A 25,824-nucleotide genomic window follows, 5' to 3' on the forward strand; every position below is an offset into this window, starting at 1 on the left:
CCCTGTGTGGAATGAGGGCGCGGCCCCAAAGGATTCACACCCCAACCAAGCTAAGACGACATCTGTCCTGCTGCTGCACTTCAGATCCAGCAGGACTCACAGACCTGAGCGGCAGACCCCGTGCGGATGTCGCCGTTACAGTAACACACCCCACTTGCTAGCTACTGATGAATGTGTCCCCCGGAATCCATGTGTTGAAGACTCAATCTCCAAAATGATGGTATGAGGAGGTAGAACCCATGTGACGGGACAGTGTCCTCATCCCCAGGGAGCTCCCATGCCCCTCCCACGGCAAGGAAGGCCCATGGCAAGAAGGTGACTCCTAGGAACCACGAAGAAGGTCCTCACCAGAATGCAAGTGTGCCAGCGCCCTGATCCTGACCTCCAGCCTCCGGAACGCTGGAAGTGAACATCTGTCCTTTAGAAGCCTCCCTGTGTGTGGTCATTTGTGACAGCAGTCCCAGTGGGCTAGTGACAAATGTCACTAGAGTAAAATTCCCCTTGAGTTTTCAGTGTCACATTAGAGGTAAACTGTGACAGGTAAACCTTTCACCTCTCCATCCTTCAGCGACTTCTCTCATAACCAAGCCCAGCAACCACTGATAGACACACACATACAGCCCTCCTGTGCGGACTCAGCTGACGTCCCCTGGGCCAGCAGTGGAGGCACCACTGGTTCATGCCAGGAGACCGTGGTCAGGAGACCGTGGGTTGGGAGAGCGTGGGCCAGGAGATTATGGGTTGGGACCCTGAGGTCTGAAAGGCTGTGGGATGCATGGCCGCGGGTCAGGCTGTGGTGGAGAAACCAGGGCCCAAGCATGAGGAGCCATGCTGATGGGCAGAGCTTGCTTGTGGCGCGTGCGTACCTGCGACGAAAGGAAGCACCCTCCTGCCCGCTCTGGGGGCCGCACAGCTCGTCAGCACGTCAACATGGAGCGAGCTGGTCCGCAGCGGGCTGGCTGGCTGCAGGCTACTCGGGATCCGGGCCTGCAGCCTCAGAACACAAGACCTTCGTGTCCCTTGTCACTCCAGCCCAGAACCCAAGACCTCTGTGTCCCTTGTCGTTCTAGCTGAGGCACCCACCCTGGCTGTTCACACATGAGGTCCCGTGCTCCCTCGCCTGCGGTACGGCTCAGTGGGACAACAGAAGCAGCACGAGGCCAGATTCCCCATGTCACGGCCCCCACTGCAGCCTTCCATCTACCCATTCCAACCATTCTGGAAAGCTCGGGGCGCTGCTGGTACTGCAAGGAATGGCGGGAGGCCGAGACACACTCCCTGCTCTCCAAGGGGCTGTCTCTTTAGGTGGATCCAGGGGACATCTAGGCAACAGCCCGAAACAGCACAGGTCCATGCCAGACGCATGGGCCAGAACAGCTTCTGGGGACCCAGGGGCATGACCACAGATGCTCTGGAGGGGTCCTAATGCTTTGGTACCAGACAGCTACCAATGGCCAAGTGACTAATCCCCACACAAAGTCTCCTTTCAGGCAAGAAGCCTGGTCACACTTCCCTGGCCCAGATGCTGCTACGAGATGTCCTGCCCATGTCAGAATTACAGCAACAGGAAAATGCAAGAGAGGAGACCCGTCCACAAAACAGAGCTTGGAGAACAAGCCTGGCTGAAGTCGCCAGGAAGCCCCACAGGGCACCCTCGAGGGTCAGCCCCCACAGCCAAGGTTTACGGCCGCCCCAAGGTTCGCCCTCTGAGGAGCCCCGGTAACCAAACATCTCCAGACACGGTCGGAATCAGCTCAGGAACTGGTGAGCTGCCCTCACTGAGGGTGGCAGTGAGGAGAGGCCCCCAGAGACCAGCAGCTTCTCCACGGACGAGCGGCTTGCTCTTAGTGGCCTGGGACACATGCCTGTGCCCCAGGAAGCCATGCTCAGCCAGGCAAAGTGCAGGTGGGAAGGGTAGGACTTAGATTCTCAACACACGGGTGGTGTGGGATGCGAGGTACTTCTGCACAGGAGTGCGGCTCTGGGCCCGCGATGCTCGGGCACACAGACCCGCCGGGCAGCTGGACAGCTGCTGGCGCGTAGCCTGGTGTTCCCATGGCCCCTCTCCCATGTCACACCCACAGATGCTTTAGAGCTGAGGCTGGTTCACGGGTCTCTTCCGTTTGTGGGGTAGTCCCCATCCCTTGTGAGCAGCAAATAACTCAGATTCTGCATGACCCCACTCTCTGAGGGATGATTTCATTACCACATGTGGCAGCGGAGACTCTCTGATAAGAAACCTGGCATTTACTATCCTTTATGGCAATGCTCAGGTCATTACCTGGTGCTGACCCAAAGAAGTTTTCATATAAAAATTAACGATCATCATATTAACTCCTCTTATGCCTTGTGCTTTTGCACACATCTTCGTCAGTTACCACAAACGACCCTTCAGAGGTGGCAACGTTTCGCCACTTGACGAAGAGGGGCCAGGGCTAAGAACCGTCGGGTTTCCTGCCAGAGTTCACGTAGCTTGCAGGGGGCAGACCCGGGATGCGGACAGGGGCCACGGACGCTCCACCATCACGAGTGCCCATTGTTTTAGGTAAATAGGATTCCAAGCTCAGGAGGGAACAATAAATACCAAAGACCTGTCAGTTTTTCACTGATGGGATTTATAAAGTTCTCTTGTTTCTTCTCTGACACGAATGTTAATGTACCTGCTCTTTGTCCAGAGTCTGTTTTTTCTGTTTTTTCTTTCAACGAATGGTTCCTTTCCTCCATAGGAACAAGCAGACTTCAGCCGTTCTGCGTACAATCAACAACATCGCATACACTGACATTTGGTAACACTATCCCCATCGTAAAGAATTCTGTGCCCTCCACGGAGTGTCTGCATATAAGGACTGTGTTTACCGGGCACTGGGATCCTGTCTCCTTCGCCCCTCACAGCCATGTGACTCTGGGGAGAAGCCAGCCCGCGATCTCACATTAGCACCACACCACGAAGCGTTGGGAGTATCATGGAGACTGAGGAGGAAAGCACTTGGCAAATGTTAACAACCTGCCCAAATGCAAGAATTGGTTTGTTACCGCCTCGAGTGAAGAGCTAAAGAAAGGACAGTCGTCTGCCCGAAGCAAAGGATGGACTTACTGAAATACCGGGTTTTTAAAGAGGAGGGGCAGCCACTGAGAGTGAGGGCAATGGAGAGGCTGAGGACATGCCTGGGGAGAGGCAGAGTCCAAGCAAAGCTTCGCAGAGCTGTCCTGTGGTTCAGCAGGTGCCTGCAGCTGGAGGCCCCGGATGACCCCGGGGGGCTCCCTGTCTCAGAGCCACCACACGAAAGGGGGCTGGTGTAGCTCGCTGATGGCACAAAGCTGTCCTTACAGCTCGTGACAGACTCGTGAGTCACAACTGCTTTCGACACTGAACATTAGCAAGTCGTTTAAAAATTGACAGGACCTGCTCAAAGGACCCGAGAAGGCAGAGAAGCAGAATGGCCACGGGTCCAGAATGGCGACGCCGGGCCAGGCCATTTAGGTTCAGACCCAAGTCGTCCCGGACGGGCCGTGTGACCGCGGGCGGTGAGAGCCTTGCCGTGCCTTGATCTCCCCACGCTCTGCTGGGGCTTGCAGGAGCTGAGCGAGCTAACACGCGGTCCGGGGCTTAGACGGGGCTCGGCACAGGGTCGCACCTACGCAGACTTGCCGGCGCGGTGCTGAGTCACCACTTGCCCGATGCCGAGCGCCCGGTGCTCCGTCCCCACCACCCCGCCCCTCGGTGGGACACCACTGGCCCCTGGACGCTCCGACGCAGCAAGCAGCCCTCCGCCTCGGAAGAGGCCGCGTCCCTGTGCTGCTGGGACTTCCCAGTCTCCGAACCGTGCCCCGGGTCTGACTTCACGGCGGCCCGCGGCGCCGTCTCACACTCATAGGACTGGGTCAGCCAGGGCGCAGGGACCCTTCGGGGCTCCGCAGGGAGGAGCACCTGCCCCCGGGGACGATCGTGCGAGTGTCCGACCCAGGACACGCTGAGTCCGTCCGCAGGCACCGAGGGCGCCGGGGGCAACTCCCAGCCGACGGGGAGCGCCGGTCTGCAGCGGAGACGGGAGCGTCCGCGCCGTCGGAGAGATCCGAGCGGGGCCCTGAGCCCCGCGGCCCCGGAGGGACTCCCGGGAGCGGGGCGGGGGTGGAGGCGTGCGGACAGGGGGCGGGGTCCGAGGCGGCAGGGACGCGGCGGGAGGCGCGCGGGAGAGGGGAGTGATGACCGGCGACGGTCCTACCGCGCCGGGACGGACGGGGGTGGGCGCGGGAGCCCGGCCGGCAGGACTCGGACGCCTTCGGGGCTCGCGGCGGGCGCTACGTCTCTACGGGTCTGGGACGCGGGCCCGGACCGGCCTCGCCGGCTGGGAGCGGAAAGGGCGGAGCTTGGGCCTCCCCGTCCCGCCGCGTTACCCGCGCGTTCGGCCTCGTGGCGTTCCCGAGTCCGGCGTCGGCGGGAACTGGTGCCCCCGTCCCCGGGCCCCTGAGACACTCCCCGAGGCCCCCGAGACCCCCAGGACCCCGAGCCCCCCGCGCCCCTGAGCCGGGTCCGCCCGCCCGGACCTGCCCCTCTCTCCCCCTCGCCTGCCCCGCGGATCCCAGCAACTTCCCCCGCGGGGACCTGCCGCCAGGCGGGGGCGCCGTGCGACTCGGAAGCGGAGCCTGGGGACGCAGCGGGGGCATCCGGAAGTGACGCCCGTCGGCGGAAGTCCCGCCCCCCGCCGGAAGTCCCGGGCCCCCCTCCGCGCTCCCTCGTGGTAGGTTGCAGGCATGGCGCACTACAACTTCAAGAAGATCACGGTGGTGCCGTCTGCCAAGGTAGGCGACCGCGAGGGCCTGTCCGCTTTCGCCTCTCCCCTGCCGGGTCGCCAGGAAAGCCCGAGCCTGTACTTCGGGCGGGGACAGAGGTCGCCTCCTCCGGCGGGTCTGCCCACGTCCTCGGCAGGTTAGAGCCTTCCGGGGTTAGCGGTTGTCCCGGACACCGGGGGCTTGCTTCGGCGTTGGGGTCCCTTCCCCAGAGGTTAGGGTCCCCCCCCGCGTTGGGGTCCCTTCCCCAGAGATCGGGGTCCTCCCCTCCATAATTAGAGACCTTCCGCAGCCCTTGGCATCCTACCCAGAGAGGGAAGAGGACAGTCGGGAAAACTTCGCGAAGTAGCTGACTTCTGGACGAGCCTCTTAAGGCTTCAGAGAATTCCCTGGATTGGGGCGGGAGGGGTACAGGTCTCCAGGCTTGAGGTCTGTGTCCTTCCCGTCGCCGACAGGTGTTGTGGGCACCCGTTTGCTTGTCTCTGCTCGGGGCAGTTCAACCAAGAGTTGTTTGTGTCTCGGTGACTTCTCCTATCTCGGGAAATTACAGACAGTAGATTTTGGCTTTACTTGTTTTATGAAAGTCAAAGATTTGCGAGTTGAAATCGCAGGACTTTTTTCTCTTGAATGTTTTTTCTGATTTATGCCTGAGTTACTAAAGTTGGGGAGGGCCCTGGGTGTGTGGATATCAGGGTAACATCAAGAACGGATGGCACAGAATTTATTTTGGCGGCCATGTGCTAAGGGCTTTTTAAAGGCCAGAAACTATGAACGTGATCAAAGTTGAGTATAAAAGATTAAAGATCAGTTAGAAAAAGTGTATTTAGAAACATGTGGTACCATTGCTTTTAGTCTTTTGAGAGGATTTCAGATAAGCAGATAAAAGGTGGGCGTTTCTGTGTACTGTGTCTTACTTCGTGTAATTGCAGGACTTTATTGACCTGACGTTATCGAAGACTCAACGGAAGACTCCAACGGTTATCCATAAACATTACCAGATTCATCGTATTAGACATTTTTACATGCGGAAGGTCAAATTTACTCAGCAGAATTACCATGACAGACTCTCCCAGATTCTAACAGATTTCCCCAAATTGGATGTAAGTGACTTGGGGACGCAGATGGTGATGTGAACGGGAGCCAGCCCATAACTGGTGTCGACAGCCGGTTCGTGTGCATCTCCGACAAATAGGGGAGGAAACAAATGATTCGCTTGTCAGACTTTGTGAGTTAGTGGCACAGCTGGGAACAGACCACAGGAGTTTGACTCCTTAGTATTCTTCTTTCCCCCGTCACACTCACGTAAGAGACCCAAAGCTGTGTCCTCGGGCTTTCTCTGTCACCCCAAGGCTGGCAGGTGGCAGCCCAAGCTCTCAGCGCTGTCGCTGGGAATCTGGCAGCTCCCTGGCTTGGGTGGGCTTCCTGTCCTTCCTCCTTCCAACGCTCCCTTTCCTGTGGCCTCAGGTCACATCAGTCGCCCGAGGTCCACCACTGTTTGTGATCCTGTCACCTTGTTGGCCAGGGATGGCCAGGTCAGCACTGGCCTCTTTGCGACTGCTGAGAGGAAGTTGTGTGGGGAGCAGGGATTTGTGCCTTGAGCGAAAACAGTTGAAACCTTCGCTCTGCAGCATAGTCGAGTTTGCTTATTGGCGAAGCTCGGAAAGCAGGAGCCGATGCTGCTTACGAGGTCACTGTGTAGGGTCACACAGCTGCAAGGTGATTTGAGGTGGTAAAGGACATAGGGTGGGGTCAGCAGTACAGGGTGAGAGCCTAAATTTGCCACTGTCCCAAAAGAGTCTGTGAAGCTCGCTTAAGGCCGAGGGGAAGTTGGTTTATGTGACAGGAGTTTCTTCTGTATTTGAGGTGGTGATGGTTCGTTTGAACAATTACAGATGTGCCTCAAGTAAGAGTAGAGGTTTCTGCCAGCAGAAGGCGCGCACTCCCGTGCGTCTTCAGGTGTGCTGAGGTGCTCCATACGGGCCACTGAACGTGTGAATAGTTTCTGGGGCGAGGATGGGTACCCTAGAACTTCCCTGGTGGGAAACAGAAGAGTGAGGTTTTTGAAAACTGGTGTGATACTCAGAAACACTTGATCTGAGCAAACAAAATGCTGTGAACTAATTAGTACCCGATTTCTGTAGTTCTTTGTAAGAACTTTTATCTTTTTTCTTCTTGGTATTTTTTTATACAATAGAAATTTAAATTTGTGAACATTCTATTACTTTTTTGTTCCCCAAGGGGTTGGGGAGGAAAAGAGGGAGAGAGAGAATCTGAAGCAGGCTCCACACTCAGTGTGGACGTGACACTCGGTCTCACCACCCTGAGGTCATGAGCTGCACTGAAGCCAAGAGTCAGATGCTTAACTGAGCCACCCAGCTGCCCCCCGCGCTTTTTGAACTAGAGTGAGCCATCTGAGAAGAATTTTGGAGTAGGAGGGGAGAGCAGCTGCGTGTCTGGGGATCTGCTCAGACCCCGGGAGCATAGCAGGCACCGAGGCCCTGTGCTTGTCTGGTGAGGGGAAAGGTGGTAAACGTGGTGGAGATCCGCGGCGTGGCAGCTGAGTGAGGAGAGCCCGGGGATTGTGGCAAGGCCTGAGGGCAGTGAGGTGGTGAGCCGTGCGGCCGCTCACGAACAGCACTGAGGCCATAGGAGCAGCAAGTGCAGAGGCCCGGAGGGACGCAGTGTGATGTCTTCCAGGAGCAGGAAGACCAGGCGCTGGGGCTGGGTGTGGAGAGGGGAAGGCTGCAGATGGGTCAGAGCGGATGTGTCCGCCAGCCAGCGGGTGCTTGTGTTCCGTCTTAAGCTTTCCAGGCTGACCCTTGGACGAGCCGAGCTTCGACTTATCTTGTAGAGGATGAGTGGCCCGTGGGATAGGAGACCGCCGGAAGGTTGGTGCACCGCGTTAAGTGGCTGGCGGAGCTGAAGAGTTGAGTGCTTGGGAGGAAGAACTAGCGGGTTTGATGACAGCGCAGGTGACAGTGCTGGCGCTGTCCATGCACGCGGGAACGTGGAGGGTTTGAGGAGGAGGAGGATGGTTTGTATGCATTGATCGAAATGTGGGTGAGACATCACACAGAAGGGCATGTGGTCTGGAGCTTTATGTGAGGTCTGGCCTGGAGATGTCCCTGCACTTAGATCCACGTGAGGTCACCCAGGATGTGAGTGAGGAGAGAAAAGTGCTCCCAGGAACTCTGATGTTGGGTGTTGGGTAGGAGCACGAGGCCACAGGGATGGAGGCCATTTGGATAGAAAGCATCAAGAAGTGTGAGTGGCCAGCTGTGTGCTGTGCAGAGCTCTGCAGGGATGAAGGGAGTTTGGGGCGGGGCTGGTCTGATGAGCTGTCTGGGTGGGCTGGTGGAGACAGTTCTGACCAGACTGGGTTTCAGGGAGGGAAAGAGCCTCTCTTCGTGATGTTTGCCAAGAGGGGAACAAAGGAGTAAGAAGGCTTGTGGGCTTGAGGGGGCTTGCAGACTTTCAGATTGGGGGGGCGATGACAGCATGTTTGCAGGCCTGGGTTCAGGTCTTGAGGAGTGGGGGAGGAGTCTGGTGCACAAATGGAGAATTGGCTGGGTTTGTGGATAAGGGTGAAGGGGGCACAGTCTTGGGCCCAGGCCAAGTGGGCAGGCAGAGGCAGCAGTGACCCCTAAGCTCGCTTAGATGTTTTCTCAGAGAACTAAAGAGTCATCAGGAGAGAGGGCAAGGGGAAGATCCTGGGGGGTTGTGGAGAGAGGAAAGGTGGGATGTACTTCCCCAGGAAATTATTCTGTAAGTAATCCTGACATCAGGGTGAGAAAACTGTACCAAAAAACCGCTCGCTGTGTTTCTGTTCTAGGACATCCATCCATTTTATGCTGATTTGATGAACATTCTCTATGACAAGGATCATTACAAGTTGGCTCTGGGACAAATAAATATTGCCAAAAATTTAGTGGACAAGTAAGGTATTTTCTTAATACAGTATCTTCCAAATTATTGCCCAAAGTGAAAAGCATCTCACATATTTGTTTTTATTTAAGTGTGGCTAAAGATTACGTGCGGCTCATGAAGTACGGAGACTCTCTGTACCGTTGCAAGCAGCTGAAGCGCGCGGCCCTGGGGCGCATGTGCACCGTCGTCCGGAGGCAGAAGCAGAGTCTGGAATATCTGGAGCAAGGTGCCCCTGCTGTGGGAGTGGGAGCGGGAGCGCCGGGCGGGAGCGGGGCGGGCGCGGGCCGGGCGCGGGCCGGGCGCGGGCCGGGGCCTGTGTGCTTTGCGGCTGGTTCTCGTCAAGAGCTCCTGTTCGGGGCACCTGGGTGGCTCAGTGGTTAAAGCCTCTGCTTTCGGCTCAGGTCAAGATCCCAGGATCTTGACCTCACATCGGGCTCTCTGCTCAGCAGGGAGCCTGCCTCCTCCTCCTCTCTCTCTCTGCCTGCCTCTCTGCCTACTTGTGATCTGTCTGTCAAATAAATAAAAATCTTTAAAAAAAAAAAAAAAAAGAACTCCTGTTCGGACTATTTGGCTTTGTTTTCTTTTAGACCTAACAGGGTCGAATGACTTTTCCCGTCTCGCCTATCAGAAATTCTGGCAGGCTAGTTATTCCTGAAAAAGTAGCTAGGAGTTAAAACGCTTACAAATTACTAGTACTGTTAAGAGAATTTGTTTTTCATATTTCGTGCGTAAGGCACATACGCTGTAAATCTCAGGGAGATACCAAGAAAATATGTAAAAAATAAAATGACCCATAGTTTTAACCTATTGATATTACAAATTTTTACCAAAAATTGCATCATGGGATGCCTGGGTGGTTCCGGTAGTTACGCGTCCAGCTTTCGATTTCAGCTCAGGTCGTGATCTCAGGGTCATGGGATTAAGTCCCTGTTTGGGCTCCATGCTCAGTGGGGGGGTCTGCTTGGGATCCTCTTCCCTGCGCGCCCGCAGCTCGGCATGTGCAAGTGTGCGCCCTCAGATAAGTAAGTCGTCAGGAAAAGCTTCGCGGTATGTGTCAGCGTGAAGTGGCTGCCTGGGTTAGAAGTTAGTTAGTAGTAGTTAGAAGACGGTACTGCATTAGCGGAGTATGCGTGATGACACAGTTAGGTGCCTTTTTATGTACATTTTTATGCCACAGATGCTTTTAAGTCATTGTTTTCCTGCCCGGGTATCTGCAGATAATTTGTAACAAGTTGTGCTACTTGACTGCCGTGACAGTGCTTCCAAGGGTCTGTTCGGTCTGACCCCGAGGGAGTGGAGTGGCCTCACTGTGCCTTGTTCTGTGGAAACAGCCCAGGGCCTAGGCAGGAAGCCGTGCACGCACACTTGCTTCAGAATCGCTCTGATTCTAAGCAAGATACCGTCTCACCCAGTAAGAGCGGTCTGGGCAAGTTGACCTGTTTCTGGCTCCATTTTGGACCTGTCCAGTAGGATTCTGGATGCAGCCCGATTTGGGGAGCTCTTCAGTGTTCGGTGGTGTGTCTGCAGCGAATCCTTTTCTGTTCGTGTGTTTTCTGTCAACTCGCATTGTAACTGTTGGAACGGGCTTAATGAGCCACGGCCCGGGAGTACAGCTGACTGAAGCAGATCGCGAAGTTTGACTTCTTCCGTGGTTCTTACGAAATTAAGTGCGTGTAATGTGTGTCTCCCACAGTGCGCCAGCATCTGTCCCGTCTGCCGACTATTGACCCAAATACGAGGACGCTGCTCCTGTGTGGGTACCCGAATGTCGGCAAGTCCAGCTTCATCAACAAGGTCAGTGTCTGCTTGTGGCTCAGTCATGATCTTGGGGTCTTGGGATGAGCCCCGTGTCAGGCTTCCTGCCTCTCCTTCTGCTTCTCCCTCTGCTTATGCACTGTTTCTCTGTCTGAAAAATAAATAAATCTTTAAATAAATAAGGTTAGTCTGTGTCTGGGGATAACGCAAGTGACCAAGGACCTGAGGCTCGAGTCCTGCTGTGTCCTCTCCCTGTGGGTTGGAGTCCGGCTGGCCAACTAGTCCTTGAGTCAGTGCTGCCCTCGGCGTACACAACCCCTGACTGGAGGGGAGGACTGAATCTGTATGAATCCACATTTGTGTTGCTGTCGTGGAAAACATTGTGTTTTTTGGTGTGTGTTGCTAAGTTTCTTCGGGATTCACAACATTCGAGTGTGGGTTTTTTAACACGCAGGGAGCATAGTCTGGGAGCCGTGACACGGGGGCAGCCAGTGTGGATGGACAGGCCGCAGTTGCTGGACTGGGCTTCCTGAGGTATTTCCTGGGTGTCACCTTGCGTGATGGGTCACTTGTCACATAAGATACTTGGCCCCCGTCCTGGGGAGTGGCCGGGTTGCCGTGTCCTTGAGCGAGTCTTTGTTGGGACTTGAGGACAGTATTGAGTGACATGGTGCTTCAGGACAACTTAGCTGAGCTCCGGGGACCTGAACATTGTATAAACCGCATTTAAGGGGCACCCCGGTGACTCAGTCAGTTAAAGGTCTGACTCTTGATTTCGCCTCAGGTCGTGATCTCAGGGTCATGAGATCGAGCCCCTCATCAGGCTCCTTCTCAGTGCAGGGTCTGCTTGAGAGTCTCCCTCTCTCCTTCCACCTCTCCCTCTTGTGCCTATGCATGCACACTCTTTCTAAAATACGTGGACACGTCTTTTGGAAAGTAGTATTGGTTCATGAGTAAATAGAACAGAAGGTCAGTTCACGCCAGCAGGAGCTCGGGTGCCAGTCGGGAGCAGGTGCGGATGTGTGCACCAGGAGCACATCTGCTCGCAGCCCATTTGCAAGTTTCTCTCTAGTCCCCAGCAGTGCTGACGTGACAGGCCACGGCTCTGTGGTGCCCGAGCCAACGGTCCAAGTGCTTGGGAGCCACTTGGTCTCTTACGTGGAACCAATAAACCGTTGAGTCCCTCAGGTGCACGCACTACTTTCCAAGACTTGGTAGGGACGTGTGGCTGGTGGGCCCTGTGTCAGCCGTGCAGGTAGGGCATTTCTGTCTGCACAGCGAGTTTGTGGGGCACTCCCGGGCCCGGGGTGGATCAGAGCGCAAGCTGACGGACACCCGCCAGGCTGGTGGCCCCCCACCTCCCTCCTGTCTGATGGGGACCGTTCCTGTCCTGGCCCTGTCGTGGGAGGAAGTGGGTGGGGCCTGTTCGTCTGTCAGCAGAGGCTTCTGTCCTCCGCGGTGTAATTGTGCCAGGTCTCTCTCCTTGTGTGGTCTTGTTTTAATGCCAGAATCCTTCGTCTCAGTAACCCGTAGGTGTGACGTTGACCTTCTCAAGGGGAAATGAGGTGTGGAACTTGTGTGACTGGGGAAGGTGGTTGTTGTGTTTTAGGTGACAAGAGCCGATGTGGATGTCCAGCCCTACGCGTTTACGACCAAGTCTCTGTTTGTGGGGCACATGGATTATAAGTACCTGCGCTGGCAGGTAAGTGCCCTCACCTCCAGACATGGAGCTCGCATCCGGGTGGCTGTTTGCGGGGGTCGACTTCGGGGATCCCTGAGGAACTGAGTGTCTCCCTAATTCCAATGCGCTGGGGGGAGGACTCTGAGGAGGCAGGAGAGATTCTCGGGGCCACCAGGAGCGCCGCTGTGGAGAAGACTCCGTGAGCTTCCCGGCTGCCTGAGGGTGGCTCAGGGAAGCAGCCGGTGGCCTGTGCGGACGTCCGCTTGTGTTAACGGCCTCCTCGTCGTCTCTGACCCTGTTTACACAGAGGACACTTATTAGCCATTTAAAAGCTTGGAGCAGTAGAATTTCATTCCATAAATGGTGAAGCCGTTCCTAACACAGAGGCCTGTTTGCCTGTTGCTCTCCTGTATTGCTCGGTCGGGGCCTCTGGCTGGCTCAGTCAGGAGAGCACGTTGCTCTCAACGTCCGGCTCAGGAGCTCAGTCCCTGTGTTTGGCATAGTTTGGCATATGTTAAAAATTAAAAAAAAAAAGAGGAGTCCTTTTCTCCAGGTCTTTGACTAGTTCTTTAGTGATCTCTGTGGGGTCCAGCCATCCCCCCTTTCTCTTCACATGTAAAGCCTATTTGATTGTGGTCGGTGGGAGACCTATCTTATGTATTGGCTCTGTGGGGGCTCGTTTGGGGTTGCGTCCCTTCCAGGGTGTGCTAGACGGGAGGTCTGTGGGTGTGTGTGCTCTGGGATGACACATCTGACTGTTAGGTGGTAGATACACCGGGGATCCTGGACCACCCTTTGGAGGATCGGAACACGATTGAGATGCAGGCCATCACGGCGCTGGCTCACCTGCGCGCTGCCGTGCTGTATGTGATGGACCTGTCTGAGCAGTGCGGGCACGGGCTGAAGGAGCAGCTGGAGCTCTTCCAGAACATCCGGCCTCTGTTTGTCAACAAGGTACGGGTGGCAGCCAGGGCTTTCGGTGTATAACGTGCACCGCGAGGACGGTAATTTCAGTATCTGCCTTCCCTGTTCCAGCCTCTGATAGTCGTGGCGAACAAATGTGACGTGAAGAGGATTGTGGAGCTTTCTGAAGACGATCAGGCAAGTCACCTTAATATTTTGAGTATTTCTTACCTACTAATTCCAAACCTCATTTCAGACCAGCAAAGTTCAGAAGGAATCTTAACAATACTAGCCCGGGTTTTTAGTTTACAGTTGAGCTGGCAGCCTTGGCGGGTTATTGGTGGCAGACTAGACCTGGCCTGTCCTGACCTCTGCTCTGCCTTCGAGGCCGTGGAAATGCCCATGTGTTCAGCAGGTTGGTACATTTAACCTATGGAAGGTCTTACCTTGGTGCCAGAGAGCACACAAAGCGCCTTGAGGTAGGCCCTGCCTCTTCCGGCCTCAGGCGGCCCGGTGCACTGAGTGGCACCTGCAGAGTAGGGGTATAGGTGGGAGGGTTCTGTGGGTATCACCTGTCTGCTGCGCAGTCCTGTGGGGAAATGAGCTTGGGGACTGAGTGAAGGAGGAGCATCTGTGAACTTGCCAGAACAGTGAGTCAAGAGTGTTCGCTGTACTTTCTGGAGGCAGGTAAGGTGGTTAGGCCTCGCTGTCCACACAGCTCATGCTGCAGCCCTGGAGAAGCTTTGCACTGGTACTGAGGTTCTCAGACTCTGGGGCACACCCAGGCCTGCAGGGTGGAAGCCTGGGAGGCGTCCCTGGGGTGGGTCACCCTGGAGTTTGGAGAGCAGTGCACTAGATAGCCACACTGTAGCCCCATTTCCTGGAGCACGTGTCACTGACCAGCTCAACGGAGAGGGTCTCCAGGAGGTGGTGTACTGTCCCTTCCCAGTGCCCCTGTCTTGTACTACTGGGACACCGAGTGCTCGGGAAGAGGGTATTTTCAACAGCCGTGCTGGTGTCTCGGGCACTGCACTGTGTTCAGTCAGTTACTGGCCAGGTACACGTGGCCTGGTTGGAGAGGACCCAGTCCCTGATAAGTGAGCTCCAGTTTTTAGGTGCTTGCACGGGGGGGTGGAGACAAGGGTAAAGTTGTGAGGCTCAGATGTTAGGGTGAGTGTCAGGCAAGGTGCTCGGGCTTTGAGGTCAGGTGTGCCCAGGCCCCAGTTTCGTGGTCTGCCTGCTATGACGGGGTTGGTTTCCATTCTGGAGTCCCTGGTACTAAGAGCCGCATTCCTGGGTGGCTTGTTGGCCATGTCATCAGGCAGACGGGAAAGCACGTGGGCAGGGGATGCCATCGCAACGGTGCTGTTGGGTTAAGCCGAGAGTGCAGCCTGCCTGTTGCTCTGGCTTGTTGCTGGTCTTATGTGCGTTAAACACGGTCACTGTGAATTCAGGTAGAGGAGGGGTGTCTGGGCCACAGGCTAGTCAGAACCCAGTGTCCCCAAGATCACTGCTCTTTGCAGGGGAGGAGGGAGTCTCCTGGTAAGTCAGACCCCGTAGTGAGGGTGGTGGCCTTGTTTGTGACCGGTTTTCCCGTCATAGGGTTGACCAACGTCTGGACGAGGGTGTGCTGGTGAAGAGGTGCACAAATGAAGCCCCTTATTCCAGATCTGAGCGATTGCTAGGTTTCTGTGCTGTTTTGTAAGGAATTCTCTTAGGTTGTAGAGACCAAATGTTTAATTTAGGAATCGCATTGAAGACATTCTAAAAGAAATTCTTTAGGGGTGCCTGGGTGGCTCAGTGGGTTAAAGCCTCTGCCTCTGGCTCGGGTCATGATCCCAGTGTCCTGGGATCGAGCCCCGCATCGGGCTCTCTGCTCAGCGGGGAGCCTGCTTCCTTCTCTTTCTCTGTCTGCCTCTCTGCTTACTTGTGATCTCTGTCTTCAAATAAATAAATAAAATGTTTTTATAAAAAAAAAAAAGAAAGAAATTCTGTAGCTTGATGTTGCCAGGTTCCTTGTTAGAAGATGATACCGTAGAAAAAAATGCTCCAGGGAGCATTTGGTCTACTTCCTAGTCTGGTTTGATCTTCTTGGTAATGGGTATTTCCTTAATCACAGAATAATATAAGGAAAGATCAGCATTTGGGGAAATGTCCTTTAGATGAGTTTAGAAACGAACTGTGGACGTGCCAGCTAGCACATATGATACCCGTGTGAAGAACAGAATTATTCCTGGGGAAGTGGAAATAGATAATGGCGCTCTCGTTTTTTCTTTTGTCTTCCCAGAAAATATTTGCAGATTTGCAGGCTGCAGGACTTCCCGTGGTTGAGACAAGTACCCTGACGGAGGAGGGGGTCATGCAAGTGAAAATGGAGGTCAGTGCTTCGTGCTTCCCTCAGAGGAGCGCGTTTGGGGGAAGGAAGCGCTGTCTGCAGGCATCGTGGGCAGGGAGCCCTCGAGGCGGCTTGTGGGAGAGCCTGTGCACAGCACTGAGCCTGGTCCCCGCCCGTCCAGTTGAATGCGGGGCTTGAGGGGACCCTCTGAGTCCCCCATGGGTGGCTTCGCTCCTTCCGGACCTGGCAGGAGGGCTGCAGGAGCCGTACTGTCACAGAACTTGGGCGGACGTCGAATGAGCAAGAGGAGCACAGGGAGAGACGTTTCCTCTTGGGTTTCAGATGCAAGTCTGATCACTTACGCCGGTCTGACGCTGTGGTTGACTTGGCTCTGGTGCTCTAGTCACAGTCCCTGGGGGGTGGGGCGTGAACCTGGCTCGGGGCACAGCACGAGTCGCTGGTGGCCTGAGCAGGCCTGGAAGGACCGTGGAATGTTGCCTCGGGATGCTGCCTCAGCCTGGGCTGGTGGCCTGCTCCCTCCTGAGCGTGTGGTCTGCCCCAGGGGTTTACGTGGACTTTGGCGTGGTCCCCAGGACAGCACCAGCTGCTTGACTCCCGAGGAAAAGCACATGGCGGGGTCTAAAGCTTTGGAACATGGTCTGCTGATGAGCCGGGGATGTGGGGGGAGCTGATTCCTGTCCCGCACCCCCACGTCCAGCCCTGAAGGCGGGATGCCTTGTAAGCCTGGTCCTATTTCCTCACCTCAGGCTTGTGACAGGCTCCTGGCGCATCGAGTTGAAACCAAAATGAAAGGAAATAAAGTGAACGAGGTGCTGAACAGGCTGCACCTGGCCGTGCCGAACAAGAGAGACGACAAGGTGAGGTCGGCCTCCCGAGAGCTGCAAGCCGACACCCGCCGAACGCAGGGCTCTCAGGCACCGCACACTCACGCGGAGTGACAGTGCCGTCATGTGCCCTGACGTGGTAGTAATGTCTCGTTCGTCCTTCCGTTCTCTCTGGTGTGTAAGCATGCTTGTAAAAATCCTAGAGGTGTGCCACATTCCTTAACATTGTTGGTTTTCTGGGCACGGATGGCAGCGTCGGTGAAGCGTGTGAGACGGGTTCAGCCCAGGGTGCAGTCCTCAGGGTTGTGGGATCAAGCCCCGTGTTGCTGTTGGAGGGGGGGGGTGGGGGGGGTCTGCACTCAGCGGGAAGTCTGAGATTCTCTCTCCGTCCGTCCCACCCGTGCTCGCACTCTAAATCAGTCTTTATGAAAATTTTTATTGTTGGTTTTCTTGCTATTGCTGGGCTCAGTTGCACGTCTTTATCCATAATTTTGTTTTAATTGTGGATGTATTCGTAGAGTGAATTTTACGGTAGGGAGTGGAGGAGGTCAGACCGTGCCCTCCAGAAATGCCTTCCTGGGCTACGCTGTGCATCGCCTGGATCTGTAACGCTGAGTGTTTGCTGGTGTCAGTCTCATCCGTTAAAGATGGTCCCATTGCTGGGATTTCCTTGATGATTAGGGAGGCGAGCTTTTTTTTATTCTTAAAGGTTCTATTTTAACGTAATCTCTACCCCCAACGTGGGGCTTGAACTCGCAGTCCTAAACCCGAGAGTCAGGTGCTGCGCCCTGTCAGGCAGACTTTTTTCATGAGCTTATTGGCCTGTTCGTTCTTCAGGTCATTTATCTGTTACTCATTTAATTTATGATTTTCACGTAAAGGAAATCAGACTCTCACGTTCGATAGGTGGTTGTTGTGCTTTGGTCATTTGCATTTTGAGTTGGGATTCCTTTTTTAGCCTCGAGTTGCACTTTTTTTTTTTAAGATTTTATTTATTTATTAGAGAGATCACAGGTGGGCACAGAGGCAGGCAGAGAGAGGGGAAGAGAAGTAGGCGCCCCGCTGAGCGGGGATCAGTCCCAGGACCCTGGGATCATGACCTGAGCTGAAGGCAGAGGGTTAACCCACTGAGCCACCCAGGCGCCCCCGGTTATACATTTTTAATCTACTATTTAATATTTAATTTTTAAAATATATGCTATTAGCTAATATTGAGGTGTTTTTGTTTTTGTTTTTGTGTTTTAGCGGCTACTGCGCAGAAAGACCTACCATTTGTGATGGCTGAGTGTGGCTCAGTCATTAAGTGTCTGCCTTTGGCTCAGGTCATGATCCCAGGGTTCTGGGCTCAAGTCCAGCATTGGGCTCCCTGCTCAGTGGAGATCCTGCGTCTTCCTCTGCCTGCCACTCGCCTGGTTGTGCTGTCTCTCTCTCTGTTATATTAGTAAATAAAATCTTTTTTATTTATTTTTAAAATTTTTTAAAAAGATTTTATTTATTTGACAGAGGTCACAAGTAGGCAGAGAGGCAGGCAGAGGGGGTTGGGGGAAGAAGGTCCCTGCTGAGCAGAGAGCCCGATACGGGGATCCATCCCAGGACCCTGAGATCATGACCTGAGCCAAAGGCAGAGAGAGGCTTTAACCCACTGAGCCACCCAGGCGCCCCTAAAATCTTATTTATTTATTTATTTATTTATTTTTAAAGGTTTTTATTTCTTTGTTTAACAGAGAAAAAGAGATCACAAGTTTGCAGAGAGGCAGGCAGAGAAGGGGGGGAAACAGGCTCCCTGCTGAGCGGAGAGCCCAATGCGAGACTCGACCCCAGGACCCTGAGATCATGACCTGAGCTGAAGGCAGAGGCTTAGCCTGCTGAGCCACCCAGGCATCCCCTTAAAATCTTTTTTAAATAGATAAACTTTGGATCAGGTATGGAGTCTTCCTGTTTCCTTGTCCAATTGGCCCTGCGGTTCTGCTCAGTGGTCTGTTGGATTGGAATTGGTCTGACTTTGCAGGGAGGTGCATGCCTCCGTTTTTTCTCTCATGTTCCTTTTGCATTCAGCAACGTATTTCCATAACTCTTTCTGGTGATGTCCCCTCAGGAGAGGCCCCCTTTCATCCCTGAGGGAGTGGTGGCACGCAGGAAGAGAATGGACATCGGGGAGCCCAGGAGGAAGCGGGTAGGTCTGCTGCAGGGGTGCAGAAGGCCGTTTGTGCATGGGGCGGGCACAGAGCGTGACACTAAGGGCACCTGGGCCCGTGCTGTCAGGCTCCATGAGCACAGATGTGAGTGGTGGGGTCCCCGGGCCATGGGAGCTGGGCCTCACAGGCGTTAAAGGTGTGGGCTGGCAGGCTGGGGAAGAGGTCGTCTCCCGGGGGTGAGGGGGACTCCACAGTTGTGCACCGCGAAGGCCAGCGAGCTGACGGGAGTGCTCTGCCCTTCCGTTGCAGGAACGAGACCTCGAAGTGGAGCTGGGAGACGATTACATTTTGGACCTCCAGAGTAAGGGCCGGCGTCCGGGTCGGGAAGCAGCGGGAGGCTTCTGTGCCGCACGTCCTGCCGCCGCGCCTTCATCTCTGTCTTCGGGAAGAGACGGGCCCGAGGCTTCTTAGCGGTTTGGCGGCTTCGGGACGGCGGCGCTGAGCTCGCCCGGTGCGCAGGTGCTGGCGTGCGCCGCTGCTGCGGCTGGTCTGCCGCCACCGCCTTCGCCTCCCCTTCTGGGCCTGCGGTCCTGTGGCGCTCGCTGGCCGACCCTGGCGTGTGTTCGTTTGTTAGGGGTGGGGTACAAGGGCTCTGTTGTCCACCTGGCGAGACGGGTGTGAGAAGTCACTGTGGACACATCGTGGCTGAAGGTATTAAAAACTGTAGTAAACATGTCCTTTCCTTTCTACTTCAGAGTACTGGGATCTGATGAATTCCTCCGAGAAATATGACAAGATACCAGAGATCTGGGAAGGCCACAACGTGGCGGATTATATTGATCCTGACATCATGCAGGTCCGTGTCACTCGCTGAACTGTGTGATTTTACTCCTTTCGTGACCGTGAAGGTATCAGCATGGCTGTTGGCCTGCCTGGACTTGTCGCCCGTGTTCCTTCTACACCGTGAGCCTCCCCACCCCACCACCAATGGCCTCTCCTGCCGAGGGTCCTGGAGACCCCAGGGCTCTGCTCCTCTGGTCTGAGCCGTGACCTCTTTTGTGGGGCAGGTGCACTCCATGGTCTGCGAGCTCCCTGCCCTCCTGCTGGACCCGCTCTTGCCTCCTGGAGCCCTGCTCCTTGGTGGTGGCTCCCTCCTGCTGCTGTCTCTTCGCAGGTTCTTTCTCTTCAGAAGACAGAATCTTTCTTAAAGCCTTTGTCCTCTGCAGGGCAGGCTCCTTCATTTGCACACTGAGGCCCACACTCCCAGCCCCAGGAACCCGGTCATGGGCTCCTTTAATCTCCACCCCCAGCACTGGGCCTGAACTCAGGATCCCGAGATCAGGAGTTGCATGCTCCACGGGCTGAGCCAGCCAGGCGTTCCCGTAACCGGTTTCTTAGTAACTGTGTAGCCAGTGGTGGCGTTTGTGTTTGGGGACGGCCTTAGAATGGATGAAGGGGATGTTCTAGTCACATATCAGCTCACTTTGATAAGTTTCTAGTTTTAGAGCAGGATGTGTTCACGTGTGTGTGTGTGTGTGTGTGTGTGTGTGTGTACACACATGCGGTGGAGGGGCGTGCTGGGGAGTGAGGGGGGTAATGGTTGCACATTTCACCTTGATGTCTGCAGTCATTGTCAGCAAAGAGAGGAATGGCACCGGACAGCTCATGGGGTTTGTGGGCTCACTGCGGGGTGTGAGCTCCAGGGCGTCCCTGCACGGGACCGGGTGCAGGCACTCATCGCCCCCTGAAAGGCCGAGGGAAACTGAGCTCCTATAGGAATATTGTTACACTTGAGAGTTTTTCACTGTTGTGTTTAATGACAATTCTTTTTTAAGAAATTAGAAGAATTAGAAAAAGAAGAGGAACTAAGGACAGCGGCAGGCGAGTACGACAGCGAGTCTGACAGTGAGGATGAAGAGATGGGGGAGATCCGCCAGTTGGCGAAGCAAATTCGGGAAAAAAAAGAAGCTGAAAATTCTGCAGTCCAAGGAGAAGAACACACAGGGCCCCAGGATGCCACGGACTGCGAAGAAGGCAAGTTCTGTGTTTCTAGAGTGCCAGGACCAGCTCGCGTGGGTGTCGGCTTCTTGCACAGCCGTTGCTAAGTGACATTTCATCCCAGATGTGGCTGTGGGATTGCACATGCATTGTACTGTCGACGGGTACTGGTGTTGGAGGTGGGTTGAGCCCCAGTCAGCCAAATTCTGCCGACGACCCCCTTTCCTCATGACTTCTGGGTTCTGCACTGTTGGAGGCAGTTTCTTTGCAGCTGAACAGAGTGAGGTGGTAGTTTGAGATTTGTGGCAGGAAAGCCGTCAGCCACCCTGTTCCTGTTGCTTATTTTCCATGCGAGTCAGGGTTCATCCTACAGAAGCCTGAGCCGGTCCGGCTTAAGTCCGTGGACCGTTTCTTGGCTCCTGTGACGGGTTAGGATGCGGGGGGTCACACTTCAGGCACGGTGGTTCGAATGGTATGAGAATTCTTTCCGGTCTCAGTCCCGTCTCTGTAGGATTTTTCTCTCCTGCTCTGTGCTCGCCGGGGTGGCAGGTGAGGCCAGGTCCTGTGGCACCCTGAGACCATGGGGTGTGGTAGACAGGATGGCGTGCAGGGCAGCTAAAATATGACAGGAGTGGAAGGGAAACAGTGATGTTCCAGACATCTCTTAATGGATGACAGCGTGTCTGAAATACTGTTTTCATGAGATGGCAAGTGAGTGGTTCTTGGTAGACGGGACATCTGTCTGTGTCCCCTGTGGTGCTTGGTGGCTTTGGAAGGAGACGCTGTGGCTGGAGTTTGTGTCTTGGGGCACATCATGTGACCTCAGCGCCAGGGACCCTGCACGCAGAGACCCCCCCGCTGAGCTGTGCAGAATCCAAGGACATGACGTGTATGTCGTCTTATCCGTGGCCACTGCTTGGGAGATGCTGGTTTCAGCAGCTTTAATGCTTGTCCAAAAATACGAACATGAGCTCGATTACGAGACTTAATTCCTAGAAAAAATGTATTGTAGGTCATTGTAAAAGGTACGTTTTCCCTTCAGTCTTTTTTTTAAACATATCATCAAGGTATTTGCTTAAATTCCTTTCCCCCATGTTCAGGTTCAGCGGAAAGTCTTGGAGGATGAGATGCGCAGTCTTGGTGTTGACATGGATGACAAAGACAATGTAAGTGTGTGGAGATGGTCCTGGGGCACGGACGGCTCTGCCTTAGGACAGCAGCTCTTCGAAATCCGGGGGCTGGCAGAGCTGGTTACAGAAGAGAGGGGAACTGGGAGCACGTGTCGAGGCTCAGCATGGAGGTGCTGACTGAGAGCTGAACACGCTCGTCCCACCGCTGTCTCGGGCCCCTCCGACGGCTCAGGGCACTCGGCTCCAGGGCCCCTGCGGGTGGTGCAGAGGCTGTCTTCAGCCTCTGTTCTTGTTCCCGCAGCGAGAGTTGAGGGACGCCGTGCACGCTTCATGTGACCCTGCCTGTGGGCCGGCCCCAGTGCATGCACTTTGTGGGTTTGGTTTTGTTTTATTTTGTTTGTTCTTTTTGTTCTTTTTGTCAGCTTTTTATCGTATTTGTGCCTACATCGTCTTCCATTCCAAGTTAACGAAAAATACGAAAACTACCAAAACCACAAAAGAAAAAAATCACTTGTGTTTGTAGCACACAGAAATGATCTAGTGGACATGCAGTTTACACCTTTTTATTCAGCTTTTTATGGGGAGAGCTTGAACTTCCTCTTTTTCCCTTTAAAATGTATTTATAACCGTATTCTATACATCATGCCTGTGGTATAGCATTTTTTGGATAATTTTCGAGTAGAAAGTGTTAGTTCAGCCTAAGCTTCTGGGGTGGGTTGTTGTTTAAAAATTCATTGGGTGTCAACTCAGAATACACGGTGACGTGTAAGTAACGTAAAATACAGTAGAAGTAATCTGTGTCTGGGAAAAATACAAGTTAGAATAGACTGTCAGAGAACAAAATGTAAACTTGTTTTTTTAATTTTTAACTTGAATTTTGATATTGGTGACTCGGGTCTTCACGTCGTGGCTTCAGCATAGTGACCAGATAGATATATGAGGGTTTGCTGCGTCCGTCCTCATGAGAGGAGTTTAGGCTGTAAATAGTTCAGAACTCTTCCTGGGGCCCAGCAATTAAAATGTGTGTCACATAACCATTGGAATTCTGATTTTTTTCCTTGATGAATGGTGCTGGAGCATATATATTTTTTTAAGATTTCATTTATTTTACAGCGAGTCTGTATGAGCAGATCAGGCTGGGGGCAGAGGGAGAAGAATCGGGAGCATGCTCACTGCTGTGCACGGAGCGCAACACTGAGCTCGATCCCAGGGCCCCGAGGTCATGACTTGACCTGAAAGCAAGCGTCGGACGCTTAACTGTCTGAGCCCCCCAGGCACCTCTGGAGCATATGTGTTTTTGTATAAAGTAACTTTTTTGTATTCCGGATTATTTTATTAAAACAGGTTCCTGAATTAGAATAACAATCAAAAGATAATGTGTTAAAGCTCTTTTCCGAAGGGTTAGACTAATTCGGCTTTTAATCGGTGTGCGAGGGCCGTGTCCACACGGAGCGTTCTATTGGCGAGTGCGCGTGCCGGTTGACCGTGCCGGCTGACGGCCTGTGCGCCTGTCGAGCAGAGAACAGTCGCTGTGTCTGCTGAACCTCAGCTCGGAGCTTTCTGGGCGCTGTCTCCTGTGGTAACCGCCGAGCTGGAGAGGAGAGGACACTACGTCTGAAATAGAAGTTGGGGCATCAGTCTCACGATCTGGGGTGTGGGAGAACGTTGTGGAATGGCCAGCTTCTAGTAGATACTTTCTGATGGAGTTAAACTCCCATCCGTAACATAAAGCAGTGGTCGAGTGGGAAGGAACATTCGGCCGGTGACTAACACGATGTCCCAAGAGCTGTAGCTTGTTCAGTCATGTCTTTCAGAACTCTCGAGTGTCCTGTCCCCTTGTCAGTGTAATTTCACGTGTGTGACCGCAGCCCTGAATTTGCTGTTTGTGCTTTCCAGGCCCATTACGCAGTCCAGGCCAGGAGGTCCCGGAGCGTTACTAGGAAGAGGAAGCGGGAGGACTCTGTTCCACCCCCGTCCGTAGCCCACAGCCGCAGCTGCTCTCGGCCTCCACGGGATGTCTCTGGCCTTCGGGACGTGAAGGTTAGTCCCTGTGATGTGCGATAGAAAACAGGGACCTCTGTTGGTGATTCATGGACTCAGGCACACCCTGCAGCTGTTGTTCCGAGGTCAGGGACCACAGGTGGGGACTGGTGCCCCCCGAGAGGCCAGCTCAGCATTCTGGACCCTTACCCTAGAGCTGTCCTCCCATGGGTGGTGGAAGCATGGTGTCCTAGGACTCTGTGCTCAGAACCGGCGGCCAGAGCCCCTCCAGGGGCTGGCTGTGCTCAGTCTTTTGGGAACGACATTGGATATGTACAGTCTCTTTCACTGAAGCTTTTCTTATTAAATAAACACAGAAATGGTTAGTTTTGGCATTTCGAAAGTTCGGGTACAGGAGAAAGTCTGTATATAAAGTGGCAAACTGTTTACTTGATGGAAGCCTGGAGATTTCCATCTCCTAGATACCTGGATTTTCATAAGACCAGTTGCCGCTTGTCAGATGGGAGCGGTGTGGTTTCACGGGCTTGTTTGTCTAAGAGGGAACTGTAGCCGATGGGCCCAATCTTTGGTTCCTGCTGGGCGTGGACTTGTCTGGACAGAATGTTCTTCCCGTCCTCGCATGCACAGGGTCGAGGTCTGCAGCCCCTGGGTCCCAGGGCAAAGTGTAGCGACAAACTCGTCAGCGCTTCTCCTTGCAGAAGAGATCTGGGCCATGAAGACAGACTGCTGGCCGGTCGTGACAGGTGCGTAGACGCTTGGGAGTTAACGTGTGTTGTGTGTTCTTATGCTTTGCAGATGGTGAAGAAAGCCAAGACTATGATGAAGAGTGCGCAGAAGAAGATGAACCGCCTGGGGAAGAAGGGGGAAGCAGACCGACATGTGTTCGATATGAAACCCAAGCACTTGCTCTCCGGAAAGCGGAAAGCTGGGAAGAAGGACAGGCGGTAGCGGCCTCTGCCGCGGCAGCATTCCGGCAGGGCGGGGGGCACCCGGCCTGGTCTTGTGGGGTCCCAGCCTGTAGACTGCAGAGAGCAAGGACACCCGGAGCTCTGGCTGCTTTGCTGTCTGCGGGGTGCGCGGCTGCCGGATGTTGGTGCTGCCCCAGCGCCGGTCTTCTAAGGGCGCGGTGAGTTCTGTGTTTAGGGAGTTTTGATCGCTTCAGGTCTGCAGAACTGGGAAGATTGATTGACGTGAATGTGTGTTTTGATGGAGAAAAATCTTCCTCCTTTCTGCAAGAGGGAACTTTGGTTCATGTGCATCTGGTCTTTTTTGAGAAGAGAACACCTCTGCTTGGGGACACAGGCAGAATGCTGCCAGCCTGCCTACTAAGAGCCAGCGCCTGTGCTAGATGATTTTCTAGACTTTTCTCTGCGATGTGTGTACCCTTGCTACCTGTCTGCATCTAGCCTATCCAGAACAAACCTCTGAAAGAAAGTGGTTTCGGTTGATTTAGTTTTCTGTTGTTGTTTAGTTATAAATCACTCTAGTTTGGCGAAATGAAAAGGAAAACAAGTAACTCATTTGTTTTCAAAACAGAAAGTACTCCTTCGTAGGGTGAGATGTAGGGCAGTGCGGCAGCCAAGTGTGACCTCTGCTGCTCGCGTGAGGAGGCCGGCATGGGTCCAGCGAAGCACAGTCCACCCCCGCTTCCGCAGAAGCACCTGCTGGCGCCTGTTCGCAGGGCTCCCGAACGGAGGTCGTTGGGCCGCGCGGGTGACCGCTGGAGCCGCCGTGCACGAGCCGGGGCTCTGGGGCCGCGCTTCCCGACCTTCCAGCTGAGCCCACGGGGCCGCCAGCGCCCCCGCAGTTACAGTGTGGCGCTTCCCCCGTGCTCGCCGTGCGGCCGTCTTCAGCCTTCCGTCATGTGTCGTAGTTTTCTTACAGGCGTGTCTAACAAGTGCTGTGTTTTGGGGGCGTAAAGTCGGATTTCCATGTACGTGTGCTGAAAAAGCTTCATTTAAGAGAAGCTGAAATGCACGTGGTGCTGGGGAGACAGGAACCATCTCTGTGCGGGGAACGCAGCCGCGGAGCTGTTCTGGAGCTCGGGTCTCTCTGGAGGCCTGCGTCTTGCAGGGAAGGGCTTGGCTGGCAAATCCATCAGTTCTGGTCAGTTTTAGCCCTTGTGGCTTTGGTGTTCACATAGCAACCCCGGTGGTGAGGACCTTGTCCCCCAAAGGTTAGGATTCTAGGTTTAGATCGCTGACTGCTGGCTGCTGCTGGTGCAGCTGTAGACAGAGACGGACCCCGTTCTTGCAATCCCCGTCCACGGAACCGGCTGCAGCGGGTTGAAGGAGCCAGTGCCCGTTTCTTTTTCTTTGCTTTTTCC

General features: G+C 54.3%; 1 protein-coding gene across 1 annotated transcript; it reads left to right on the forward strand.

Moving 5' to 3' along the window:
* The first annotated feature begins 4,656 nt into the window (after nt 1-4,656).
* GTPBP4 (GTP binding protein 4) lies at nt 4,657-24,932 on the forward strand. Its single transcript, XM_047741096.1, is given in 18 exon segments — nt 4,657-4,800; nt 5,718-5,888; nt 8,621-8,724; nt 8,805-8,941; nt 10,409-10,509; nt 12,080-12,172; nt 12,914-13,105; nt 13,187-13,252; nt 15,342-15,431; nt 16,157-16,267; nt 18,330-18,407; nt 18,679-18,730; nt 19,125-19,225; nt 20,205-20,327; nt 20,329-20,403; nt 21,468-21,533; nt 23,394-23,537; nt 24,294-24,932. Coding segments are annotated over 18 exon segments (1,905 nt in total). The 5' UTR covers nt 4,657-4,752; the 3' UTR covers nt 24,447-24,932.
* The last annotated feature ends 892 nt before the right edge of the window (nt 24,933-25,824 follow it).

The sequence above is a fragment of the Lutra lutra genome, chromosome 8 (assembly GCF_902655055.1).
Source record: "Lutra lutra chromosome 8, mLutLut1.2, whole genome shotgun sequence".
Taxonomy (NCBI): domain Eukaryota; kingdom Metazoa; phylum Chordata; class Mammalia; order Carnivora; family Mustelidae; genus Lutra; species Lutra lutra.